A 20,235-nucleotide genomic window follows, 5' to 3' on the forward strand; every position below is an offset into this window, starting at 1 on the left:
TCCAATTTTTTAATAGGTCTGCATGACAGATCTGAAAGATAAGTGTGCAGAGCAAAATGCTGAAAAATGTGGCCATTTCTAGTGCTGTGCATGGTAACCTACCACTCAGTATCTTTCAGGTACACAGAAATCACTGGGAGAGCATGGGTATGCTCAAGGAGTCACGTTGTACATGTAGTGAACCCAGCACCACCTGTGGCCGTTGAGCTCACTGACACAGTAGAGAGTAACTCTTCTCCCTCAGAGAAATGTGTCACAGAACAAGCTCCAGCCAAAAAAATGCAGGCACATACATGTACCTACAGGAGAAGCTGCTGTTCAGAGCAGCTCATCCCACTTCTGGTAGGGGAGTAGTTCAAAACCCCTCCTAAGACTCACTGACAGGAAAATACAAAAAGCTCATTCATCACATCTCACCCCCAGCCCAGACTCATGCCTGTGCAAGCTGGTATGTGTGCAAGGAACATGGGAGCAGGGGAGTCTCAACTCATCTCGACACAATGGTGCACACATATGGTGTCATCCCAGCCTCATGTCCTGCAGCCCCACCAGAGTCTGGAGTTTGAGCTGTCTTGCACCAGAGTAGGAGAGCTATGGCAGAAGAATATCCACTCAAACATTTGGAGAGAAGAGGATGTGGAATCTTCCCTCCAGGTCCCAGCATCCCTCCCCAGGATGTCAGTATTCACAAGAGATATTTGGGTTGAAATACTGACACTCCTTAAACCTTCTAATTACACTTGCTACTGAATCTCACTTGTTCTTTCCTTCTGTGAAATAAAAAGCAAAAAAATACTAGTATCAGAGGTCTCTTTTGTGAGCCTTTGTAGGTATCCTGTCCTAGTTATTGGTTTCCTTGATACCATTTTACAACCTAAGAGAACTTGTTCTAGTGAGACTACTTTCAATTCAAAGTAATGAACTAGAAGCAGAATTTGCACAACAGTCTCAGAGATTAAATAAAATAAAATTTTTCTTTAGAGCAAGTGACTGCCAAGCATACAATTACAAACCCACTTTAAAGAAGTTATCTACATAATCATCTGGATGATATCAATTATTGAAAATATTGGCAAAATATGTATTTACTTTTTCTGTTCTTAATACAATGACACAATGAATTTCAAATTTCTCATAGAAAAATCACTGTTCTTATATTTGCATAGTAGAGTCAACTTGAACGAGGCTAAGTAAAACTGCAATTTCTTTCTCTAAGGTGCATCACAGTAATTCATTGCAAACAGCAGAGATACGGTACAGCTTGCAGAATGGCTTTGATTAATTTCAAAACATGAGAAAACTACTGAGAATATATATGGAATACATTTGTAAGTAGAACTTGTTTATGATCCTTTCCTAGGAGTGTGAGTTGAGAGGCATAAGAGGATCTATGTAAATGTGAATTTTAGTTTAAATACAGATTTAAATTTATGTTAGTTATCATATAAACACTTCTAATCTATATAAATCAGAAACACATTATTCCTGTGTGATGAAATTACTAGCACACATAACCCGAAAAAAAGCACCAGAAGAAATTACAAAATTCCAATGCACCTTCTTAAAACCTGTACAAGTACATGTTATTTGGGGAAAAAAGAATCCAAAACTCTCTTGTATAAATATTTCGGGAGTTTAAGAATATTTTGTTAGGAATATTTTTGTATCCTTCGCGCTCTTTTTTGGATAGTGTGAATTCAGCTATGCAGATGTCAGAGAGAGACAAAAATTCTCACTAATAAAATCCTTCTCTAAATAACTCCAAATCAACTTTCTGCATTCAAAGCCTAAAGGACAAGCACCAGATATACTGAAAAATTTCCAAGGGTAGAAATATGTGTTAAATATCCTAATGAAAAAACAGCAGTCTTTTATTTTCAGTGGTTCAGAGATATTGTTTTGTGGCCATTTAAATATTACTTCTCTGAACTGAAATTACGATATGGATATTTCCAGCATACATAAAAAAATAACTCTGTTCCTTATTGATGATTGATGATTATATTTAAATGCACACATAGGTGCAAAACTAATGGAGTTCTTTATGATGGCTTCCTGCTTGATGAAAATGAGAGAGACACAGCAATAATAGCAAGTGAGATTGTAGAGCCAAATGCCAAATGCAATTTATGAGTTAAATCCATATTTATCCATAGCTGTCTATTCTTTTCACCACCAGATGTATAGTAGACAAAATACTGTAGCTAACTAGTACGATTACTACTACCTAACTATGTAGCTGAATATACTACTCAACAGCTATTCCTAGATTCTGCTTTTCTCCTCAGTGAGCCAGGTGAATTTTTCAAACTCAGGGTTTATTTTCTGCAAAAAAATCTGCTGCTCAGCTCTAGTAGACATTTTCCATTATAACTGTGTCTGGCTACAAAGCCTAGGAATTAGCTTATCAGTAGTTTTCCCCATTATAAAGTTCACAGCACAGAAGGGTCTGTAGTGATTAAGAAGCCATAAAAAAAGCTGATGAATATTCACTCTGTTTCTTAAATTAATTTGATTCAATGACCTTTGCTTTGCATTGAACTGTATTCCAAAGCTAATTTCAAATTGGACTACTACCAGCAAATCTGGATTATGTACTCAAGGAACCCAAACCTCAGACTTGTAAGACTTGCATTCTGTAACTCTCCAGTTAGAGAACAGGAGTAATACCCTGGGACTGAAAACCCCTGACTTTGCACTGATTCTGACTGTCTGTGTCTCATTTAACAATCAGAGACTACATAGCACATAAAATATCAAGGTTATGGAACAACCTAAACCTTTGTCCTACAGACACTTATGCCTGGGCTTAACTTTACAACCACATGTAAAAGTTTCTTTGATTTTAATTGAACTAATCACAAGAAGAATGCAAGTAAGTGTTTGCAGGATCAGGGTTCAGCAGTTCATGGATTGTACTTTAGGAATATTTACAATGAGTTGCTTGTGGACGACTTACAGAGGAAAAAAGCTTTACCAGAAAACATTTCTAGATAGCAAGCAAATTCAAGAACTCACAAATGTAAATTTATTTCCCAAAATCATTCATGGATTTTTGCCATATGCTAACATCAGAAGTCTATGAACAGTAGCACTCCTGCTGAGCTAAAGAGAAGCAAATTTCTGAACCTTGTGAAGCATTCTGAATCCTTTAAAAGAATTCCCAGATGTTTGTATGGGGTCATTTCATTTCTTTCTTGAGGGCTCTCAGTTGTGGAGGTCTATAAGCTGTACTTAACCAAGGAATAACACCATCTATTTGAAAAACACAGAGTATCATATAAAATGTCATCCCTGTGAACAAGAGCATTTATTCTACATCTCCTCACTGAGCCCAGAAAAATGCATTCTCTGCAGGCTAAATACCTGATGCGAAGAAGGACCTGGAGGAAAGCCAGCTGGCTTAAGCTCAGCCAGTGTGAAATGAAGGTGACACATGCTGGCAGACTGAAGCACTTTGAGGAATTGGCAGGAACTTTCACTGCCTCTCCAGTTGATGGCATCTGTCCACCCATTGTCCGAGTGGCTTTGCAATCAGCTTGACTGCGAATTTTCCAGGCACCATCTTGTTATTCTGTATTTGTGCAGTGCCCAGAACACTGGTATCCCAGACTATACAACTATAAACTGCTGTGATGCAAACAATTAACAGCACTAAGCACAGTGTCTTTCCAAGCTCATCTCTGGTTGCAGGTTCTCCATATTAACAACAACAGGTATGACATCCTCTGTCTATGGCTGCACCAAAGTTATAGCACTTCCTTACCAAGACAAAGAATGTGAAATTAATCATGTCTTTGATCTGCTGTGATGAGGAGAACAAAACCTGGCATTACTTTTGAGCCTCAGTCAGAAACTATGTTCAGTAATGATATTTTACTTTGTAAAATACAGTCAACCTCAGTGAGATATGCAACACTCTGGTGATCAGTTCTGCTGGTCTCAGATAAGCTATGCTGGTATTTAGAAAACAGGAGCATTGAATGGACTCTCTGATTATCAGAGATAGTCTTTTTCTCAAAAGAAGTAAACAAAGTAATTCTTTGTTTCAAAGTAATTCTTTGTTTTCAGTGTTTTTAAATCTGCAATGTTATTCCTTGTTTGAATACAACTTCTAGGCCTCCACAACTGAAAGCCCTTGAGGAAGAAATTTTTTGCCCTTTTGCTGGGGGTTACACAAAAAAAGCCTTTTGGAGGCTAAAACAAAAATATTTTATTCAAAAAAATATACTTAATGATGTGAGATCAGTGTCAAAATTTTTGACTACATCTTGTTCATTTTCCTTGACAAGTAAATTAGGTTTATTGCTTGACACTTTCAGTCATTATTCAGCTGAGTAATGACTGATATTATCACTGGATTACACACTAAGTTATTCAAAATGTTAGTAAGTGGGAAGGCTTGCACTGGCTTAACTTTTCACAAGCCCTAGCCTTGTAAGTCTGCATTTCAAAAAGTCACTGTTTGATGAAAATCACAAAATTTCTAGGGCAATTTATTGTAAGTACAGGATATTTTCATAATTGCTGAGAATTGAAAATCCCCACTGAACTCACAATTTTTGAAGTGCTCATTTTATTTGAAAACTGGAACACTTCTCCAAGTGACTAAACACAAAGAATAAATGCCTAATCATTGCTGCTCCCTCTTGAAAATATAGCTCCATTTCATTCAATCTGAAATGAAAATATTTCTTTTTCCCTGTCCACAGATTAAACATGAGAGCTGTTCCTGCCACATAATCAAGGTGAGCTTGTATCCAAGTATGAAAACACAACAAAACAAGAGATCCATTTTGAAAGGAACAGTATTACAAATCCATGGCATGTTTTTATTCAATTTACTCTATCAGATTATAAAGGGGAAGCCCCATACCATGTGCCTTTGAGGAAATAGTGTCTTATTATGTGACTCCCACTCACTGTCATGATAAGATTCACGTGTCATTTTTCATTATGATTACAGCCCTGGCACACTAAAATGTTTTCGCCTTTTCCAGTTAATATGAGCTTTTCTTGACAGCTTTTAGATTGCAAGATGATAATGATTGCAGGCATTTTGGCAGAAAACACTGAGGTTATTCTATACCAATCTTCCTCACTGGTGTTGGTTTTTTTTTACTGCTTACCCAAGAGCTACAATCCAGTTGCCCCACATTATTATGAGATACCTCTTCTGTGTCTTCACTATACCAGAGATTATTTCAATATTTTTAAAAGCATTTCTTGAAGCTTGTAGTTTTAAGAATAGAGCATCAAAGTTTGTTGAATGAGGCAAATTCTTTAATTCCTTTTAGTTTCCAGTGTGAACAAAGTTTTCCTCTGCTTATTGTAAGATTTTATACTGGGCACAGACACTACCTCTGTATCCTTCAGTAATGTACTTGGAGCTGTTTTAAAAGGGTCTGTGGTATTTTCACTGTAAACTTTAGACTGTCTTTAGAAGAGGGCAAGTATCTTGATTTTCTTAATACTCACATGTATTTTCTGCAGAGACATTGTTAAAAGAAACAGAGATGTTTAAAATGTACTGGTTTGCAGTTTCTTTTGGATTTCTTGATTAAGCTAATCTCTGCATTGAAACATTTCACATAAATTCATTTCCTTCTTTGTCTCTTTACTATTAGAAAAAAAATATAGAAGGAAAGAAAATATAATATTATGGATTAAATGTAACTGTACAGCTCCTGGGAAGCCAGCCAGATACAGGAGAACATTCTCCCTTCTGGGCATGTTCTCCTGGAGGTGTTCCACTGTTCACACTGACAGCAAGCAAGACTGCTGTCCTTAAACATGGGTTTGTTTGGAAAAGGAGGACAGCAACAAGTAAGGTGAGAAACAGAATATATATTCTTTGGCATAGCCAAATGATGTGAAGCAAATGAAGTCAGTGTTTATTAGTTCTACTATAGCCCTTTAAAATAAACACAAAATTATAGGTTAATATGAAGTAGAACAATGAATGAAATGCTATTGCTGAGCCAGTAGCATCACCTTTAATTAGCAAGGTTTTCTCTTTTGTTAGCTGTGAAACAGTTGTGTCTTTCACTGGCATTTTACTAGTAACATAAATGCTTTCTCTGTGATTTTTATAGGCAAATTTGCACATTAAGTAGCTCTTGGGTTATGTGCTTGCGATTTTTTTTTCAGATATTAATATTTCTACTGCAGGTTTGTGTGAAGATTCATTTTGATAAAAAATTATTACAAATTGATGCAAAATTAAAGCAGTATGAAGAACTGTGGCCAGATCATTATTAATCAGGATGAGGAGATGAATAGAAGAGGGTATGCAGGAAATTAACGTGATATGCAGAGCCTTGAAAAATAACTTGCAAGACTTCCTTCCTCTGGAGCTAAAACTCCCACTGGGATACTAAAATATGTTCATGTAGCCAGACAATGGGGTAATAATATTGAAGCTACTAAATTCAGAAGCCCAAGTAAACTATTGTAGGTTTAAGACACTGAGTCCTCTTTGGAGGATCAGCTGCTCTGAAGCCATAACAGTGGCCTCAGCACTTGCTTGACCTACAGAGCTATGTAGTGGTGAGGATTACTGCCTCCCCCCTCCCTAGACCACCACTGCACACACTAGAGGAGATAGCAAGTGCTTTGGGAGGGGAAGCTGCCATTCCCCTTCCTACCCCAGCAATAAGGGACTGACAAGGAATGTTCCTGGCCCTCCAGCACCCCTCTGCACAGAATCACAGAATCATCAAGGTTGGAATATATCTTTAAAGTCATCTAGTCAAACCATCACCCTAACACCAAACTAAATCACCCATAAATAAAAACCCCAAGTGCTATATCCAGACACTCCTTGAACACTTCAAGAGACAGTGACTTCATCACATCCCTGGACAACTTATTCCAATACCTAACAACTGTTTCAGTGCAAATTTTTTTTCTAATATCCAAACTGACCCTCCCAAAGCACAACCTAAGGCCATTTTCTCTCATTGTTTCACTTGAGATGTGACAGGAGAGACTGGCCCTCACTTGGCTACAACCTCCTTTCAGGTAGTTTTAGAGAGCAGTGAGGTTCCCCACCCCAAGCCTCCTCTTCTCCAGGCTAAACACTCCCAGCTCCCTCAGCTGCTCCTCAAGACTTGTGCTCCAGACCCTTCACCAGCTTCACTGCCCTTCTCTGAATGCCCTCCAAAACCTCACTGTCTTCCTTGTTGTGAGGGGCCCAGAACTCAACAGAGCATTGAGGTGTGGTGTCACCAGTGCTGAGTGCAGTGAGAAAATCACTTCTCTAGTCCAGCTGGACATGCTATTCTTGATACAGACCAAGATGTCATTGGCCTCCTTGGCCACCTGGGCACACAACTGAACAGCTGTATACTAGAAACCCCAAATCTCTTGTCTGCTAAGCAGCTCTCAAGCCACTTTTCCCCAAGCCTATATTGATGCATGGGGTTGTTACAATATAAGTGCAGTACCCAGCACTTTGCTTTACTGAACTTCATGTGGTTGTCCTCCATCCACTGATCCAGCCTGTCGAGATCTCTCTGCAGAGCCTTCCTATCCTCCAGCAGAAAAACACTTCCATCTAATTTATTATTATAACTTATAACTTAATTTACTATTATAACTTAATTTACTATTATCTGCAAACTTAGTGAGGATACACTAAATCCCCTTATCCAAACCATTGATAAAACATAGGAAACAAGACCAACCACAACACTGAGTCCTGGGGAATACCACCAGTGACTGGCCATCAAGTAGATTTAGTTCCATTCTCTACCATTTTCTTGGTCCAGCCATCAGACAGTTTTTAATCCAGTAAAAAGTGTGTCTCTTCAAGCCAAAAAAAGGCTCCATTTCCCCAGGAGATTGTTGTGGAAGATGGTGTAACAGCCTTTACTGAAGTCTAGTTATTCAACAACCACAGCTTTTCCCTCATGTTCTAAGCAAGTCACCTTGCCATAGAAGATTAGGGTGCTCATGCAGAACCTGACTTTCATAACACCTCATTGGCTGGGCCTGATGCCCTGGTTGTTCTGCACATGCTGTATGTTGACACTCATGATGATCTGTTCCATGACTTTCCCCGGTACCAAGGTCAGGATGACAGGTCTTTAGTTTCCCAGATCATCCTTTCAACCCCTTTTGTGGATGGGTGTTACATTTGCTAATTACCTTCTGGTAATTCTGGGACTTCTTTAGTTAACCAGGACTACCGGTAAATGACTGGAAGTGACTTCTGACCAGCTCTCTCATTACTCTTGCTGCACCCTATCTGGGCCCACAGACTTGTGGGTGTCTAATTGGCATACAATGTCACTAGTCATTTCCTTTTGGTTTATGGGGGTTTATGGGGGTTTCACTCTGCTTCCATCATGAACCTCCAGCTCTGGGAGCTGTGCCTCACTGTTGAGCCTCATGTCCTCCCAGCAGACCCCACCATGCTCCAGGTAGGTCCCCTACATCAACTCGCCACACAGCTGTTCAGCTCTGCCATCACTGTGATGAAGGTTCACACCAGATTTGAAACAACATTTCCTGGTCATAGTAATTTTTTCAGGTAGTGCTGCTCCATACAAAGCCTTTTTGCCAAGTACCTCTTGGTAAATAGAACAGCACAGAGTTCAGAGCAATGGTTACAGGCTCATTTAAAACAGCCAGCAAGTTCAAGCAGTTAGCTGACTACTCAGAGCTTTAAGATTCAATAGCAGAAAGGAGTATTTTGAATATTAGCTCGTGCAGCCAGAAAGCTGGTTACATCATGAAAATATAATCCTTTTAAATCACAGCTCAGTGAAGACAGTTACATGCCAATTGACCTAACAATTTGAAGCTCATGGGAAGGTAGGCATGTGTTAAAAATTCGCATTATGTCTTATCTGATGCCTTTAAAAAAAGAAAGCTTTAGTCATTCAAATGTTCAAGAATGAAATAAGGTAAGATTACTTTCTGCTTGGTGTTGGTACCAGACTACACTGAGGAAACTAAGGACTATGTGGAAACAGACTAAGCTAGATGAGGTAGGGGTAGGACAGTGGTGGTACCTCAGTATTTTAGCTGGGAAATTCTCTGGCACCCTATAAAATCTGATGCAGTCCTGGTCAAAAGTGGAACCACTGCATGATAGAATGAATCTCAAAAGGAAAAGCAGTTAAACCTCTATCATTTTCCTTTTCTTTTAAGATGCCTTTGAAGTGAGACACTTCATATGACGGCTGTTTGGCTGTGGGTGTTGCATCATTGTGGTTTGAGTGCTTCCGACTATTTCCCTTTAACTTTGGAAAAAGATACACTGCCAACAACCAAAAGTAAACTGTACTTATCTACACATAATTCCCCCATACCTTAAATCATGAGTTTTGCTCCACAAAACATAAACTGTTCAGGGTCAGTGCAGGATTATCCCATCAGAAACACAGTAAATAAAGCCATTACAATAGGAAGAAAATTGGGCAGTTAGAATATTTTTGTTTTTCTTAAGTAACACAAAAATTAAATAAACAGATGAGTTAAACTGCTCTCATGCATGATTTGCAGGAGAAAATATTAACTACTTGAATTCCAAGGTTAAACTAAGCTCAAGAACACCCATACCTCAAAACAAGAGCTGAGTCAGTAGTAGGCTATGAAATTAGAAAACAACCTGTAGTTTATATTTAAAGAGTTTTAAGGGATTTTTTTTGTTTCGTTTTGTTATTAAGTTGATTAACTATACAAGGGACCTTTGTCAAGACATTTCAATTGAGTCATAAAGTTCTAAGTTTGACCAGATTGTAGACCACTGGAGTACCACGACCATGATTAACAGAGCTTAGGCCCTGAATGGCCTGTCTCACAGAGGCTGTGCAAAACTACTTTGAATCCTTGCGCCACCGAATAAACCCTGGACAATAAAAACCTTTCAGATGCTTTTTAACTCAATGCTATCAAAACCCTGAAATGCTCACCTTTTTATGAGAAATGGTCTAGAATCAAAAATTGTAATGATAATCAACTGAAGTGAAGGATTGAAGTAAGGACAGAAATAGAAGTGAAATGCTGATTTTATGTCACCAGTAAAAACCTACAGTAACTTGAATGCAATGGAAGCATGCTACTTCCAGCAAGGCAAACTGAGATCAGCATCTCAGGAAAAGAAAATATTCAACAGTGAAGAGCTATGCCATTTAGAGAAAATTTTAAAAGGGAGACTTTTAAGACTTTTAGTAGATTGATTTACTACATCTGCACATTGACCCAAATCAGTATACCATATTACTGTTCGAGGCACTGTCATTTCCAAACTATACTTTCCCCTCTCAAATTATCCTTTGGTATGAAATGAAGTAGCCCAACTGTAGGAACTTCAGAAAAACCCACATTGTGTTAAAGAAAAGGAGAAACTTAACCAAACCAAAATAAAATGTAAGCAAAATTAGGGGTCTGACTTAAATTGACAAAACCATAACAACCCAATAAAGTCTGAAAATCCAGCTTGACATTGTGTCCCTTGCTGAAACTTGTGTGCCATTTACTAATTTGTTATTTTCGTGTTTGTTTTTTTTTTCTGCACAAAAGATAAGGGTACTTCTAATTAAAAAAATATTATGTGAGTAAAATGACTATCCCCAGAATACTTTAAAATTTTTTCCATTTACTTTTCATATTTCAGGTCTGGGTAATAAAAATCATATTACAGGAAAATAAGATAAATTCCCAAGTCAGGTAAGAATACAAAAATCTTAAATCATATAAATTACTATCCAAAGTTTATCCAGCCCTCACACACAGCAGAGCCTAAAACAAACATTTCTTGCTTTCAATGCATACTTTTTAAATAAGAAAAGGATTTGCTCAGGAGACAAATTATCTGAGTAGTCTGGCACTGTATCAGTATGCTATCATGTCTTGCTTTCTTACACACCAAGGTCCTTTTCTGCCAGGTTGCTTAGAGCAGAGGCAAGACTAGCTTTATGAACAGGAAGTTTACAGGGGCACCTACACTTCATTTCATCATACTATATGTTTAGCTTAACCAGCCTTCAGGCTAAACCCTTTTAAATGCTCTTGATCAGCTTATGTAGAAAAATGAATTCCTCTTTAAAACACCAGTAATCCAAAGTATGGAAAAAACTATTCAAGGCCTTACATCACAGAGCTTCCCTTTTACTGTATAACACAGAAGAGAACAAAAGGTCAAAATACAAATGTTTGAAAATTCTGACTATGAGAAAAATAAAAACCCTTTTGTTTCCATAGTATGTGACATTCTCTATACTCCTTTTGAGTTCAATTTCATTATCTCAAAATAACAAGTTTTTGAGAAGGATCATAACCACAAGTAACCTCAGAAAAATGCTTTGGCTTTAAAAAAGAAGTCTAGAAATCTAATGGGAATTATTATTATTATTATTATTATTATTATTATTATTATTATTATTGTTATTGTTATTATTATTATTTTATTATTAGTATTATAACTTCCAGTCCAAACTAAGAGATACAGGTGGCTTGGATCGTCCCTACAAACATTAGACTAGCCTTCAGCTTCAGATGCTTTATATTAGGTAACCTTAGGATGTAAAGACATAGTCTTAGCTAGGTTTAAATTAGTGGGAATTTTGCCGTAGACTCCAAGGGACACTTATCTGCCACAATTTTGCCTTAGCAAGGTATCAGTGCTTGCCAAAAACTTTTTCTTGATTTACTTACAAATTAGTGCTAAAAATATTTAGCTTAACATGTAATGGGTCCAAATTTTTAGATGGTATAAATCAGTGCAGCTGCAGAACCATGCCAATTTAATCCACCTGAGGATCTACCTAAAGGGTATATCCCATTTAAGATCATTCATAGCAGTAAAGTAATTAATTTTAAAATCTTTTTGGTTTTACACAGCAGGTAGTCACAGTGGTTTCACCAAGGGCTACTGCATTTTTGTGGCTACCAGCAAATCAAGCAAACCCATCCTTTCAGAAATGCATTATTCCTTAAAAGTAAGACTCCAATTAACCTAGTTTTTTTTTCTTTATTCAGTCCTGGCACCACTCAGCAATTATATGTGATATTTAAATTTAGACAACACAGATGCAAACATGCCTTTGCAAAGCTGCTTACAATAGAAAAACTGAATAACAGTGATTCATTGCTGTTAAAAAGTTGATTCATATTAGCTATTCACACAACTTTGTGTTACTTGTTAACAACTAGAAATATTTGTACAAGACCATATTTCAACCTCCTTTATTTCAAAAAATTGTCTAAAGTAAATTCAATTCCTTTCACCTGATGTAGTGCTTTTATGATAAGAAATAAATTTGTCATTTATTGGCAGATGCACTTGTGCGTTTAGCCTTACAGGGAAAAAAAGAAAAAAACAAAAGATGTTAACACAACTACAGCTGGGAAGTAGTCTCTTCCCCCAATTACTTCTACAGACACATACTTATTCCATGCTGGAATGGAATAGGAGAATAGGAGAATTCTGCAGAATAGGAGATTCTTCTACCTAACCTATAAGTATTTAAGAAATTTTGGTATCTGCCTTATTTTAAAAAAGCATAAAGCATTTGGAAGACAAAGATTAAGCAACCTAACATGAGAAAGAACAAATACATGTCATACATATCAATTATAATAATTATAGGCTTGCATTGTTGTAGTTGTTTTTTGGACGAAAGCGCATGTAATGCAAAATACCCTAATGTAAAAAAAAAAAAAAAAGAAAATCAACATACCATTGCCTAATTTAATGAAAATTAATTTATCAAGTAGGAGCTTGCAGCACTGAAAATTCTTGTTAACTATTTCATTGTAAAAGTATCTTGATTTTGGATATGTCTTTATTATTGTATTGTGTGAAAACACTAGCAGTTTAGATAAAAAATAGATCTATACAATCTTGAAAACCTTCACCTGCCTATTCTCCCTCTCAGATTCCATCTAGCAAATGCTTTTCAAAATATTTAGCAAAAGGTAGGAATGACCAGTAAGTGATATCTTTAACTGCAAAACTTGTTTCTTCAACTTCTGCTCTGCTATAATGTCTTCTAAGTCAAGTCCTTTCCATTCAGAAAAAAAACCCCATAAAATCAAGTAACCATCCAAGTCTATAACTATGCAAGTGTTGTGTGAAATAATTTGTTGAAGATAGTTAACTTTCCACTGGTTTCCATGGAGTTGTAAATAGCACAGAATAATTTGGGTTGGAAGGGACCCTTGAAGGTCATTTTGTCCAGCCCCCCTACAATGAGCAGGGAATCTTCAACTAGGTCTTTTGATTAGCTTCTATATAGAACACAGCATAGAGTTATATCTAGAATTTTCTTTAATTACACCTTGTAATTAAATTTATTTCATGACAGAGAGAATTAACGTGTGTTCGCTAAATATGCATTTCAACACTGATGGGCATAGTTTGAGAATTATTGTCTGAATGTTTCTTTGGGTGACAAAACTAGATATTTTTCCTTACATGAAAGATCTGCACATGTTATTTACTTCCTTCTGATTGTTTACAAGGTCTGACAGTGACTCTCTCATAATGTGCAATATCACTAAACCAGCTACACCTCAAGTTATTCAAGCATAATAAAACGCTATTTCAAAAATTAAGGAAGTCTACTGACTTCTGTGTATCTCAATTATCCATAGATAAGGTCTCTTACATGATTATAAAAAGTGTGAAAAAATGAAAACTGTAATAAACACCATTTTTTCCTTCAACGAAGAATAATAATAAAAAGTATTATTGTGAGGTAAACTGACAGAGATTCTCTTGGAGAAAAGTAAGATGGATACATTATTGAGACTGATTTGAAGATGGAGGCAAATTTCCCATTGATTTTGCTAGAACAAGGATTATGAAGCATAGGTTAAGTTATCCTGGATATACTTGCTGATTTCCCTGATATGAGAACAGCAAAGAATAATTCCAGTAAGTAAATGTGACTGGAATTAAACTACTGATTAAAATGAGCCTTACTTTCTCTGACAAGATCCCAAGACACATATTGATTTACACTGTTCCAAAGTCAAAGACTTCAGTTACTGGCAAATCAATAGAGTGGTATCTAAAAGATACCTTGTTTTGATACAGTGTAAGGAATTGCTTTCTAATCTACTGTAGTGAATGAATAAAGCCCTGGAATGCATAAACTCGAATTTATCCATTTCACTGACCTTGAAGCTGACGCCCTTTGTACAAATCCTTTGTTTTCGTTGGATGAGCTCTGGCACCATTATCACATTTAGGTTGTTCATACCTAAAGAGCAAACAGGGAGAGAATAAAACCAGCCAAAGTTAATTGGATTAAGAATTAATTAATTTCAAATTTTGTAGTCCTCATACCTTCTTTTATTCAGGGAATAAGCCCACATTTTCATTCAGAAGGCAATGCAAACTTATCTGTCTATCTTTCACTTAGCTCAAAGAAACCATCTTTATTCTCCTGGAGTTGATACCAACCTAAAAAAAAATATTCTCTATTCTAAAACCCATTCTACTGGAAAGAAAACTGAAGAACTGCTATAAATTAATACAAAATAAAATATATTTTGAAAAATATACCAAAGAAGCCCCACAGGAGCAAAAAAAAAAAAGAAGAGACTGTCTCCCACCTATAAAACAAAAAAGTCATAAACAATACCACAGACAGTATTCATGTTAGGAAACACCAGAGAAACAATTCCAAAATCACAGCAAGGCAGGTACTGTAGTTTGGGACTACTGTAGCTCTAAATTCATGTGCTACTGTATCTTCTCAATTAAAAAAAAAAAAAAAATTAAAAAAAAAAAGTTTAAGTAAAAAGGATTAACATTAATGTTTTGAACAAGAGTGAAAAAGTGATAGGATTTCCAGAGGGAAGGTAATTGGGCTGGAACTGCTTGAAGTGAACTGTGAGAAAGACTGGATCTCCACCTGCTACTGCAATATTCTGGCTCTTCTATGCTTGCTGAGTTTACTTAAAGTCACTTTGTTAGTCTAACTGGTAAAAAGAAACTGTGCTATTTGTACTTCCAATGAATAGTGACTTATGCAACACCACTAGCAATATCTTTTATACAAGATCAGGAGGCACGGGAGCATCTGCTACTGAATCTAATCTCTTTTTCCATGTCCCACTATCAATGCATGGTGTTTTTTCACGCACCTCGACAGTCTCTTTCTGAGAAATTTTTACTTTATTGTCCTAAAGTAGACTGAAATTGCAGAACTTAGCAGGTAACACTTCAGAGAATGTTTCAATTATCAGTCAAACTAAAATGAATTGTGTCTATATACATGTGTGTGCACATACACACTGTTCACTGAATCTAGATTCTTTCATAGTTTATATAACTGAAGTTCTACTCCAACTTCACCAAAATCACATTTACTGAGGGGCGTACTTAAATTTCTTATTAAAATATACTAATCCAATCTTTTTGGAACAAAATATTTCTAAAAACACTGAATGTGGCAATGTCCTTGATTCAGGTCAGACTGCGTCTAAAAACAATGCCTAAATATTTTGCTCTTAATTATCAGGCACCACAGAGAACTGCAATATTATTTTTTCCTTTGAGCACTTAATTTATTTGTATTCCATCTGATGAAACTGACTACTGGCCCATCAAATTTTGCCTTCTGCAAGAAGGTACAGTATCACTTTTGTGGACATGGGAGAGCTACAGACTCTTTTTTACCCTAAAGAATGGCAGAAATAGAAGGTGCTTTGATAACATGGGTTGGATTCAGATGCTTGATGGATGACCACTTCAATCAGCCAAGAAAACAGTGAAAGGGAAGTCTCTGAGCAATACTCACTAATGCAGTATCTGGCAAACAGCCTAGCCCCTGATTAATCTGATACCTGACTCTGCATTCCCCTCCTTCTCTTCCATTACTGTGGCTGTTCTGTGCCTACATTTCATTTTTTGGCCTCTACTCTTCTACCCTTTTGGCTGATGTTTTTGTTAAACATACACATAGTTCATCATATACAAACTAAATCTATAAAAGCCCAATAGGTGTTAAAATGCTGCAATGTGAAAAGCCTATGTTTAACTCTTTAAAGCAATGGAAGAAAGAAAACAAGTCACTTAAAATTTACCATACAGGAACAGCCATGCTAAAAACTGATAACAAAACAAACTTGCCTCAGTTTTCATAGAGAAAGAGTGGGAATGGGATAGCATGTCAGAATGGAGCACTGTCAGGTTAAAAATAGTGTAGTTAAAAGACATCCCAAGTTACTCTTTTGAATTTAAAAGGGGAAAGAATCCCTAGCAGTAAATGTATATCTAGAATTGGCAAGGGCTTTGGAAGACTGCTTTATACCTCTGATCAGTCTGCTGGGAAGCACTGAGATTTACTGATGTGTACAAAGCAGTAGAGGATGGAGGCTTCCACAGGGATTCTACAGTGTGGACAGCTTAATGAAACAGATTATTTATGTTCCTTTTGAAGTTTAGAGAATCTTGTGCAAGTTTGGGGTTTACTCTGCACAAGACCTTAGTTGCTAAAAAAAGTCACATGTGAGAACACAGCCCTGTGGTTCCCACTGAGCCAAAAGGCTGAGGTTCATGTTGTGATTTCCAAAAGGCATTGGGAGCCAGCTGGTGAGGACCACACTGACACTTTCGTGGGAATGGTTGTTTTTAGCCTTTAAGTACATTACCTCCTTTTAATCCAGATTTATTCCACAACTTCACCTCTTTTTTTTGTTTTACTGTCTTAAATGTCCTAGAGGGGTTCTTCATTGACATAGCTTTATTTTAACTCTAGAACAAGTTCCTTTTTTTCTGAAATACTTTCACTGACAAATAATTTGTCTTCTTTTCAGATGACAGTGTATTAGAAGGTAAATGAGTGTTAATAACTTCCCTTCATTTTGAAGGTCTTATTGAATATGACTACCATTTATTGAGGTGTTCAGAACCTTATAATATGACAAATAACATCCTCATGAATACATTCAAAACAAATAACAAGCAGAATGTTGTTCTGGCAATAGCTTCCCGGATCTGTCTATCTTTCAATGCTGTCCCTTAGTGATTTGACCCTTATTTGCAGAATAAATATTTCAGTATTATGCGCCCATTTTGCTAAGAGGAGTACTAATGTTATCAGTTCCTGCGGAAGAGTCTTAAGATCCTTTAATTTGTTTTTTGAAAGTGGAAAACTGAAAGACAGTACACCAAATTTTGCACAAGCCCCTGGCTGTTTAAACTAGGAAGGGCTCTCATATTCCTTCTTTCCCTTCTATAAGAATTACAGAAAGTATATATTCCTCATTATATTCTGATCTCCATTTAGTTCCCTCTCCCTGAGGAAAAGAAAATAATTTAGTTTTATCAATACAGAAAAGAAATTTTAAATCAAGAAATAATTAATGGTATTCCAGCCCATCTAAATATTTCTCCAAAATGAGGTCTAGACATTCCTCTTAAACTCCAGGCAGTAATCCCACCTGCTTGTTTACCAAGACTGCAGATTCCTAAATACATCAGTCATTCTTTATTTAGTATGAAATTCCTAAAACTGAGTTCTCTCCTTACGCATCTGTGCTCAGAAATGTCCTCTTTGGGGATATCACTAAATTTTACTTCCAAAGAGCTTCACTGAGGACTGACCTTAAGTCTAACAAAGCTGAAAAATTAGAAATGGTCAAGAACATAGCAGCTGATCTTTTCCGTATCAGTCATCAGGCAGAGTACTTTTGTGTCTAAACCATATGCATGGAAAGACTGAATCCAATTTTCCAGCCTTTCAACCTTGAGACATGCAGCACAGTGAAAGGTCTTCCCGCCGCCTCTTCTCCCACAGCTGAGTGACTGTGTAGTTGCCAAAAACAAGAGCCCAGCAGAACAAACAGGGGAAAAAAAGAGACAGAGACTGATTCTCGGTCCATAGTTGATTCATCAAGGGGTTGAGAAGGCCTAGAATTCCAGTCTGTATGATGGTGGGAGCTAAAATGGCACATACTGCATGCACACTGTTCAAGTGCACAGCAATGGAGTTAGGAATCTGGTAAGGAGCATGAGGACAACAAGAAGAACTTCCTACATGCATATCAGCAGCAAAAAGAAGACATGGGAAGTGTGAGCCTGCTGCTGGGTGGGATAAGAGACCTTGTGACAAAGAACAGAGAGAAGGCAGAAGTACTCAATGGCACCTCCTCCCCAGTCTTGTAAGACCAGTCTCCAAGGAATCCCAGGTTCCTGAGAGCAGCATTAAAGTCTGTAGCAAGGAAGACTTATCCTGGGTCATGAAGGATCAACTCAGGGATTGTTTGAACAAATTGGACATACATAACTCCATGGGACCTGATGGGATGCGCACACAAGTGCTGGGGAACCTGGCTGATTTGTGGGCCCCTCTATTATATCTGTAAGGTTGGGAAAGGTTCCTGGGGACTGGAAGAAAGAAAATGTCACTTCTGTGTTCAAGAAGGGCAAGGAAGAGTCACATAAGCCAGAAAGCCTTACCTCAGTTTCTGAGAAGGTGATAAAGTAAATCCTCCTGTAAGCTATTTCAAAACATATGAAGAAGGTGATTGAGAGTAGTCAGGATGGAATTTTGAAGAGGAAATCATACTTCGCCAATGCTGCAGCTTCCTGTGATTCTGTAACTTGCTCAGTGAATAAGGTGACAAGGGCAGATATTATTTATCTTAATTTTAGCTAGGCTTTTGACACTGTCTCTGAGCACATTCTCATAGACAAACTGCTGAAGTATGTATGAAACAAGTGAACAGTAAGGTGTGTTGAAAGCTGGCTGAACAGCCAGTTTCAAATAGTTGGGATGAGCAGCAATATTTCAGCTGGAAGCCAGTAACCAGTGGAGTGCCCCAAAGCTTGTTTATTGTTAAACAATATTGTTTAATCTTTTCCTTAATGACCAGGACACTGGGACATGGAACAACTTTAGTAAGTTTGCAGATGGCACAAAACTGGGAGGAAGCAGCTGGTATACAAGACAGTTGTGCTGCCTTTCAGAGGAACTTCAACAGGTTGCAGAAATGGGTTGGCAGGAATCTCATGAAGTAAAAAAAAGAATGCAAAATTCTTGCCCCTGGCACAGATTTACTCGCTGCATCAGTGCAGTATGGGATCAACCAGCTGGAAAGCAACTTTGAAGCAGGAACCTGGGATTTCTGATGGATGCTGAGTATAAGGCAGCAAAGAAGGCCAATAGCCTCCAGAGTTGCATTAGAAAAAATACTGCCATCCGGTCAAGGGCGGAGATCCTTGCCCTCTCATTCACAATGGGAGAATGAGACTTATCTGCAATGTTGTGTACAGCTCTGAGCTCCCCTAACAGAGACATGGACATACTGGGTCTAGCAAAGGGCCATGAATTAAGGGACTGGAGCATTTGCTATAGTAAGAAAAGGATGCTGACAATATTCACCATGGAGAACAGAAGGCTCACGGGAGATCTTAATGTTGTCTCTAAGTATCCAAAGAGGAAAATAATGAAAGGGAAGTTATAATCTTCTTGCTGATGTCGAGTGGCAGAAAAAAAGGCAGTGGGCACAAAATAAAATACTGAAAATTTCATGTAAAGGTAAGAAAAAACTTATTTTTAACTATGATGGTGATCAAACACTAAAACAGGCTGCTTAGAGAGGTTATGGATTCTTCATTCTTAGCAATTCTCAGAATAAGCTGGACATAGTCCTGAGCAATCTACTATAGATGATCTTGCTTTGAGTAAGGGGATTGGATCAGAAAACCTCTGGAGACCCCTACCAATCTCAGCTATTCTGTGACTCTATAATAAAATTGTATCAATAAGAACTAAAACACACACAAAAAAAAAAAAAAAAACACAAAAAAAAAAAAAAAAAAAACAAAAAAAAAAAAAATAAGATCATCAAGTCCACTAAGAAACAACACCACAAACCCTCCCCCCAAAAAAAACCCAAACCAAAAACATACAAGAAGAAAACCCAAACTAAAACAAAAATAAAAATAAAAAGAAGACCACCCAAAACCCAAAACCCAACAAAAACAAAACCTCAGCAGAAGCCCCATTGGTTGATGAGCGCAAAAAGATGATTTGGACTCAAATTAGGGAAGAGGGAATAAAATTATTTAAGATAATAATTCAAAGAAGTATTAGCACTAAAAAGAAGAAACAGTGACCAAACCTAGGAGTGGAGAACAGAGAAAGAGCATAAAAGGGAACATCTGGAATCTCTAGAAGTCATCTTTAGATCCTCATACAATATGTATCATGTTCCTACAGTTTTAGGATCAAATTTAGACTATTATGTTTTGACCATTTGTGG

The 20,235-nt window shown here is 37.2% G+C and overlaps 1 protein-coding gene across 5 annotated transcripts in view; it reads right to left on the reverse strand.

Moving 5' to 3' along the window:
* The window catches only part of SMOC2 (SPARC related modular calcium binding 2), a 141,430-nt gene that overhangs the window by 23,160 nt on the left and 98,035 nt on the right, over positions 1 to 20,235 (reverse strand). For all 5 annotated transcript variants that reach the window (XM_041469077.1, XM_041469061.1, XM_041469051.1 and 2 more), the window contains exon 9: positions 14,137 to 14,219. In XM_041469077.1, coding sequence (XP_041325011.1) covers positions 14,137 to 14,219 — 83 coding nt within the window. The remainder of the gene's footprint in view (positions 1 to 14,136; positions 14,220 to 20,235) is intronic.

This window comes from Pyrgilauda ruficollis, unplaced genomic scaffold (assembly GCF_017590135.1).
Source record: "Pyrgilauda ruficollis isolate IOZ18807 unplaced genomic scaffold, ASM1759013v1 scaffold101, whole genome shotgun sequence".
In the NCBI taxonomy this organism is placed as follows: Eukaryota; Metazoa; Chordata; class Aves; order Passeriformes; family Passeridae; genus Pyrgilauda; species Pyrgilauda ruficollis.